At 39.8% G+C, this 8,412-nt stretch overlaps 1 protein-coding gene across 1 annotated transcript; it reads left to right on the top strand.

The window, feature by feature from the left end:
* The first annotated feature begins 4,696 nt into the window (after positions 1-4,696).
* LOC129838768 (C-type mannose receptor 2-like) lies at positions 4,697-7,885 on the top strand. The gene is made up of 4 exons (XM_055905935.1): positions 4,697-6,472; positions 6,946-7,043; positions 7,207-7,318; positions 7,499-7,885. The coding sequence occupies exons 1-4, from the start codon at positions 6,049-6,051 to the stop codon at positions 7,516-7,518; spliced, it is 654 nt and encodes a 217-aa protein (XP_055761910.1). The 5' UTR covers positions 4,697-6,048; the 3' UTR covers positions 7,519-7,885.
* The last annotated feature ends 527 nt before the right edge of the window (positions 7,886-8,412 follow it).

The raw sequence follows: 8,412 nt of genomic DNA, 5'->3' as shown, positions 1-8,412 counted from the left end.
GGTCTATAGCAGGCGGCAACGGTGTGAGACTTGTTTTTAGAGAGGTGGATTTTTAAAAGTAGATGTTCAAATTGTTTGGGAACAGACCTGGATAGTAAAACAGAACTCTGCAGGCAATCTTTGCAGTAGATTGCAACACCGCCCCCTTTGGCCGTTCTATCTTGTCTGAAAATCTTGTAGTTGGGGATGAAAATGTCAGAATTTTTGGTGGTCTTTCTAAGCCAGGATTCAGACACGGCTAAAACATCCGGGTTGGCAGAGTGAGCTAAAGCAGTGAATAAAACAAACTTATGGAGGAGGCTTCTAATGTTAACATGCATTAAACCAAGGCTATTACGGTTACAGAAGTCATCAAAAGAGAGCGCCTGGGGAATAGGAGTGGAGCTAGGTACTGCAGGGCCTGGATTCACCTCTACATCACCAGAGGAACAGAGGAGGAGTAGGATAAGGGTACGGCTAAAAGCTATGAGAATTGGTCGTCTAGAACGTCTAGAACAGAGAGTAAAAGGACGTTTCTGGGGGCGATAAAATAGCTTCAAGGAATAATGTACAGACAAAGGTATGGTAGGATGTGAATACAGAGGAGGTAAACCTAGGTATTGAGTGATGATGAGAGAGATATTGTCTCTAGAAACATCATTGAAACCAGGTGATGTCATCGCATATGTGGGTGGTGAAACTGAATGGTTGGATATGGTATAGTGAGCAGGGCTAGAGGCCCTACAGTGAAATAAGCCAATAAACACTAACCAGAACAGCAATGGACAAGGCATATTTACATTAAGGAGAGGCATGCTTAATCGAGTGATCAATAAGGGTCCAGGGAGTAGAGGTTGGTTGGGGTCACGGCGATCCAGACAGCTGGCCGGGTATATGGCTATCGGTAGCAAGATAGCAAAGGATGGAGGTCTATTTTTAGACACCTCGTGCGTTTCCGTCGGATAGATTAGTGGGGTACCGTGTCTTGTAAAGGGGATCAATCCAATTGGCAAAATAGATATAGTGACCCAAGAAAAAGAAAAAAAATGTCCGATATACTTATTAAGATAGCAGCCGATAAGACAGCTAACGATTAGCGGGCCCCAGATGAGCGTTCAGGTAACGTCGCGACGGAGGTGCCAGTTGGATAACTCCCTCGGGCAGATAACGTCGGCAGTCAATCGTGAAGGCCCGGTGGGGCTCCGTATCTGCAGCAAAAAAAAACCCCGGGTCCGGATAGGTGACTGTAGCCCAGGAATGGCTGATGGAATTCCTCAGCTGGCTAGCTCCGGAATAATTTAAGTTTGCTCCGGGATCGACGTAAGCCAATAGTCACACGGTTTGCAGCTAGCTAGCTGCGAAATCAAGGTGCAAATGACCAGAGCCTGCGGCTGAAATCCGGGGAAACTGAGAGAAAAAAAAGGCCCGGTATGCTCCGGTCCGAGTCGCGTTGCACAAAAGTGCCGGTAGATTATCGAGCTAAAGGAATAGCTGATGACCACAAAACGTGGGCAGCTGAAACACCAACGCTAGCCAGCAAGCCGGCTAACTTCTGGGCAGCTTGAGATTAGCTTTCGGCTAGCTTTCGGCTAACTTCTGGTTAGCTTTCTGGCTAACTTCTGATTAGCCCCTGGTTAGCTTCCACTGTGGATTTTCAGATTTCAGGTAAATAATACTTTTTTTTGTTGTAATTGGTGAGGCGGGTTGCAGGAAAGCTTTTGTAGTTGAGTTCTTGGATAATAAAAAAATATAAAAGATATGCGAAGAAGGTGTAAATATATATATACAGGACAAGACAGTACGAGGACAAAAATGACGTCTGAACTGCTAAGCCATCTTGGAACTATATGCCAACCAAAAATAAATTGTTATCTTCATGTAAAAGTATATAGGAAATGTGGGAATTTTTCAAATGTTTTGGCTCCTACAAGATCTTAAAAATTATATAAAGTGATACTAAAAATAAATTATAACATTATTACATATTATGCTACAACATATTTATTAAATACAATTTACTCAATATGCATAAGTGGAGTCTCCCTTTTAGGTTGTTTGATTTACAATATAGGGACATAAACACAGTCTTGGTGGGTTCACTCTTTCTAGAATGATCTTTCAGCAAGACAACAGAGAGGCTTGATGAGGTTGACTGAGACAAGGGTGTGTTCAAAGGAGGAGGAGAGCAGATCCTCTTTATAAACACTCCAGCTACAGTACTTCTCCACCTGTCTGCTCATCAAAACCAAACAAGCCTTGGAGAGAGAGAGAGAGAGAGAGAGAGAGAGAGAGAGGGGGAGCCAAAAAGGTACGTTTACTTTTACTTTTACTAATGGGATATTACAAGCACTTCATCACTGTATAACATCTTACATCATGACTGACATTTTGGTGTCAAAAAGAATTCGTTTAAAGTTGTTATCTAGTAAATATGCCTAGTTTGGATCACATTGACTCGCATAATGGAATATTTATCAAGCAGAGAATAAGTCAGAAAATGTGTTTTGTTATAAAGTGATTATGTAATGGCATGTAATACTGCAACAGCATGCCAGCTATAATTGTATCATATCACTTAAAACTTGATCAATGACATACGGTACTGTTTGTTTGTAATCTATATAGGTCAAGTTAAAAAAAAGGGATTCTGTCCGCAAAATGTATTGTTTTCCTTAAATAGTTAACAGAGAATTAATTTATGATCCCTAGCCAGCTTGGGTGGAATTGAACTCATATATCAGGGGTTTAGCACTTAGTCCTACATACATTTTGGCTCAAACAGTCTGCAGCCAAACGCACTACAATGACACACACGATTGTGTGTCACTTTGTCAAATATTGGCATTAATATATTGATGCCACATTACAGAATACTTTTTTCCAAAAGATTCAGAGGTAGAATTTGAGCAAAAAACATGTTTTCCTGTTAAAGGTGAAAGACAAAGGTACAGTTACTACTGCTTTCACTCAAAATCGTCCAAAACAGTTTATTTTATGTCATAATATGAATATTTAAAAGCATCACAACACCACAAACGTTTCCTATTTCTTGAGGACAGAAGGGGGAGGAGAAAGGTTGAATCAAGCCGCTTCAGTCACTCTTTCCCTGTCAAATTAGTCAGAGTATCATACTCTATTTGCCTAGTTAAATCCACTGGCTATTTTACATACTGTAGTTTTTACATTCATCTCGTTCATCCAGAAACTAATCAGCTGCTCATTGTTAAGGCTGTCATGTTAAGGCTGTCTTTTCCATAACAGTTTTCATTCAGTATCTCTTTTCTCTATCACAAATTCCTAATATCATCTTGTTTCTTATACATCTTGATAAAATATTTTCTAAAACAGACAAACACTTATTGACCCTTCTACATCTTTTCAGTGGCTATGTGGCTCCCAACAGTGTTGGCAGTGTTTCTGGGTAAGTATTGTATTCCCTTTTCCCCAACATCTTTAAACTAAAAACAGCCCATTAGCTAGAACATGTATACTGACCACAGTATGCTGATATAGTTAACTTATTTGCTCTACTGTAACACATATCCATGTTTTTAGATCTCACTATCTATGTACAAGTTATACATGTGCAACATATACAACATACACATTACGCTTTGTGATCTTTCTTGTTACAGGATGAGAATGTTTAGACTGTTTTCTTTGCCCAGGTGCAGCCCCTGACCTCTTCTTCAGCCAGCAGTCCTTGGATGTGTCCTTCAGTGATACCAGAGCAGTTGAACCACGTGAGTGTACATGCTTATGTGCTATATAAGACGTATACTTCATGGTTTAGTGTAAATCAATCTAAATTGTAATATTGAGCATGGACAAGGCCATTTCTGTCACTTTGTGCTAGTCTTTTAAATAATGTACTTGTATTCTAATTGAGAACCACATTTGCCCCTATTCAACAGCTCACTGCTCACAGGGATTCCTGGTTGACAAAGACTTTGGTGGGAACGACATTCTGACGGTGTATGAACGGGACCACCATCATTGCCAGCTTGCCTGCACTCAGAACCCCGGGTGTTCCTACTTCAGCTACGTGGTTAAAGAGTATAATCAATTTGAGAAGTTGGGTTGCCTGTTTGGGTGGTGGTCGCACCACTTCTTTCTGTAAATAGTTGAAGGATGTGGCTAGAGAAATGTCACCTCATGGACTGAATATAAATGTGATCAAAATGATAAACAGTATTTGTTTACAATTACATTGATGACATTTTTTTTAATGTAAAACAGAAATGACTGGGAAGTGCATCAGTATTGTCATGTACTTTCAAAACAGATTCCATTGCTATCAAAAGCATTTCTTTGGTCAACCAACTATGACAAACCATCCAGGAATCATATCTGGTTACACTAGGAAGGGCTGCAGTGAAGGTATGGACCAATATAACAAACTGTACACATATTACTTACAATTGTTAAACATGTTTTCAGCGTTCACAGTGTCAAGGAGTAGTAAATGAGCTTTAAATTGAGATGATGGAGTGATCTAGCACAACAACATTAGCATGTTCCTTTATAAATCCAAAGTAGTTTTATATTAACCATTGATGTCAGGTCGTGGGTGATTCCTACCAAACCCCAAACTAAAATTTCATCCATAGAGGTGTCCTTTGGAGGAAGGATTGTTGAAATAAACCGTATTTGACATTTGTACCTTAAAGTGTAATTGAGAAGTATCTTACTGAAGTTTGAATATTTGTGACATTTTGGTCTTACTCAGGCTTCCTTTAAGACTCCAAGTGGAATTATGTTTATCGACATTTTTACATATTAATCAAAAATGAAAAGCTGAAATATCTTGAGTCAATAAGTATTCAAACACTTTGTTATGGCAAGCCTGAATAAGTTTAGAAGCAAAAATATCCTTAACAAGTCACATAATAAGTTACATGGACTCACTCTTTGTGCAATAATATTGTTTAACAAGATTTCTGAATCCCATAACGCTAAAAGTAGCAGAGATCCCAGTCTGGAACTTTGATATGGACGTAGAGTATATTATAAAATGCACCCCCTTTTCCCCTTAGAACAGCCTCAATTCGTCGGTACAATTCGTTGGGGAATCTACAAGGTGTCGAAAGTGTTCCACAGGGATGCTGGCCCATGTTAACTCCAATGCTTCCCATAGTTGTGTCAGGTTGGCTGGATGTCCCTTGGGTGATAAACAATGTTGATACACATGGAAACTGTTGAGCTTGAAAAACCCAACAGCTTTGCTGTTCTACTACCATACCCGTTCAAAGGCACTTAAATATTTTGTTTTGCCCATTCACCCTCTAAATGGCACACATAAACAATCCAAGTTTCAATTGTCTCAAGGCTTAAACATGCTTCTTTAACTTGTCCCCTCCCCTTCATCTACACTGATTGAAGTGGATTTAACAGGTGATATCAATGAGGGATCATAGCTTCACCTGAATTCACCTGGTCAGTCTATGCCATGGAAAGAGCATGTTTTGTACACTCAGGTTATGTCAACAATCCTTCCTCTAACAGACCATTCTATGGATTATATTTAGTGAAAATCCCCAAAAGTTCTGTATTTATTTGGTTCTAGTTTCATGAGGAATCACCCCGTGCTTTGTCTGTCCACACAGGTCCAGCAGTAGAGATACTAGTGTTTACTCTGTTTAGTGAGGGGAGGAGCATGGCGGAAGCTCAGAAGTTCTGCAGGGAGTATTACGAGGAACTGGCCACCATCTTCAATGCTGAGGACCAGATAGCAGCTCTGAGAACAGTGTCAGCACAAAACCTCACTGACGCTGTCTGGGTCCACTCCCAATACAATGCTTTTTGTCCCAGAGTGGGCTATTGGAATCCACCAAATGCAAAGTGTGTTGTTCATGGACAAAGAGCAAAAGTATGGGGTTTGAGAGATTGCATAAATCCATGTCAATTTGTGTGCCAGAAAAGTAAGTTGATTTTGCATCCATTCTCTCCCTTGTCTGATATTTGTCATTCTTAACACCTTGGTAAAGTACATAGTACATTTCAAATCATGTCACCTTTATGAGGTACAGTATCCTTTGACAACCGTTTAGGTACATTTATTTAACATCAATGTCTGTCTATCAGGACATTTTTAGGACAATTGTTTATCTTCTGTCCTTAGGCACACAATCAAACAATTCCTCAGAGCTTAAATATTACATGGGTCAAGGTTCATTGACGTGGAAGGGGGCACAGACTGCTTGCCGAGCCGATGGAGATGATTTAGCGAGCATCCTCACCCAAGAGGATTACACAGCATTCCAAGGCATAACAGATTCACAGCAGTATGATATGTGGATCGGACTCTACTGGAAGACTTCTACCAGAATGCGGCAGTGGTCCAATGGGGACCCCTTTCCATACTGTGTGTCTGAGCCTCAACTGGGTGCAAGTAACTGCTGCTCCCTGACCCGTAAGGGCCATGGACAGACTGAACACGCCTCCCTGGACAAGATAGACTGCTCTCTGAAGAGACCGTTCCTTTGCACTGGAAGTAAGACTGCCATCTTTTATTGAACAGATAGAGAGAGGAAAAGACAGGCAGAGGTGGCATCAAAGGCACTAGGCTGGACTAAAACCTTTTCTGACACTATAGACATGTGTTCCAGAGGCTGTGTCATTACCGCTAGACCAGCCAGGCCACAAGACTGCCATCTCATTGGGGATATTGGGGGATGTAGTACAGGGACAGGGACTGTCACATGGGACATTGAGATGCTACATGTACCCTATTCCGGCCACCTCTCTCTCCCCAATCTCACTAGGAACAAATGAAAATGTTTGTTCATGTGGTTTCTTTTATGAGATAATCATTCCATACTTGTAAACATAGAATACAGAGGCTTGAACTACACAGTTACAACGTAATTTACAGTCTTTAAAGGACATTGGAAGAAAAGCTACCTATTTATGGAAAATAAGCTGAATCTCATTTGAGTGTGTGTTACCATTCCTGTGTCCCTCTAGAAAAGAGAATGAAGCAGACCATTGTAAGGATGTCTCTGAAATCTAACACAGGAGGTGACCTCAATGACCCAGTGGTAAAGGAACAGATGTTGGAGCAGGTACAGTAGTCCTACATCTCCCACATCAGAAATCAATGTCATGTTCACTCATTTCACTCTTCTCATGATTAGGAATAAAACTTGACATCACAAAGAATTACATTTAGGATACTCAATTAAAATGAGGGCTGCTGACATTATCTGGTTTGATCATATCTCATAGATCAGAAAGGAGTTTGCTAAGAACGGGAACTTCATCAAAGACCTGCGCTGGAGAGAACTGCCGAATGGAGACGTTTTTCGCAAAATAGTTGAACTTGGAAGCCCTGAAGAAGGTAAACACTTTTTTTGTGTCGGTTATGAAAATGACCCTCCTTAAGATTAGTATGTTGTTCAGAGTCCCTTGTACAATGTGTTGTTAGGTTTTGCATCCTATTAACAGAATGGAAATGAAGTAAGGTGTTCGTGAACTAATTCCAGTGAGAGTCTTTGTGCTGTTGTGTTTGTATTCTAAGGTCAGTGTGGGTCTGGATGAAGAGGACCAGCCATGATGATGCAACAGGAGAGGCATGGAAGGTCCAAGAAAACTAAAACAGTCAAGCCTACTGTAAATAACCCTAGTACCTCATAATATATGACCGTATATAAATAACATTATCTTAGTTCACGGACAATGTTTTTTTTTTAATGATTGATAGCTTTCTGCTTTTGAATGAGAAATAAGATGTCAAGTTATGTTAGGCTAGTTTTAAACTCTACAATGTTTTACTATTGTAACATCAAATTATAATCTATGACATGTTGGTGTATGAATTTAATGTAATAATATTTGTTGTACATTAGGTCAATTTGATTAATGAAGAGAAGTTTGTAGTTTAAACATGCATAGTAACATGTTTTAGTGAGGGATCTGCATTGTATAATTCTTCATAATGATGTTACACACTCAATTATTGATGTAACTGTCGACATTCTTAAATAAAATATGTTTGATTAGTGCCTACAGTATTACCATTATTTTCACCCTACAGCAAGAATGGTGAGATGGGGGCACAAATCACAACAATGTAGAATTATGTGCCCACTTCCAGGTGGCATGGTTCAGAGAACTAAAGATGGAGACATATAGAATGTTGTGGGTGTGACAGAATGACAGTAGCCATGTTATCAAGTTAATCAACGTTTGGATATCATTAGAGTTTTCCCTGGTGTCATGGTTTGTTGACTGTGTCAGCTATTACAGTCATAATCACAGACTCATGGATAGCAGGGGAGAGGTGTGGGGTTCTTGCCCTTATTCATGTAGTTGATGGCTGTTATACATTAATCACCTTGATAAACCAAGCCATCACAGATCAGTTAGTGAAGGTTCAAAGATTTGACAGCCTCATTTTATTTATGTTATTTAGCATTTATCTAAATTGACATA

This window comes from Salvelinus fontinalis, chromosome 39, assembly GCF_029448725.1.
Source record: "Salvelinus fontinalis isolate EN_2023a chromosome 39, ASM2944872v1, whole genome shotgun sequence".
Lineage (NCBI taxonomy): Eukaryota > Metazoa > Chordata > Actinopteri > Salmoniformes > Salmonidae > Salvelinus > Salvelinus fontinalis.
The sequence above is the reverse complement of the archived record's forward strand: the minus strand, read 5'-3'. Positions and strand labels throughout refer to the sequence as shown.

Bases quoted from the DNA above. Each gene is read 5' to 3' on its own strand.
- LOC129838768 (XM_055905935.1), top strand. From the start codon at position 6,049: ATGTCTGTCTATCAGGACATTTTTAGGACAATTGTTTATCTTCTGTCC. The intron at 7,044-7,206 runs GTACAGTAGTCC...CATATCTCATAG, and splicing joins AGGAACAGATGTTGGAGCAG to ATCAGAAAGGAGTTTGCTAA. The intron at 7,319-7,498 runs GTAAACACTTTT...TTGTATTCTAAG, and splicing joins ACTTGGAAGCCCTGAAGAAG to GTCAGTGTGGGTCTGGATGA.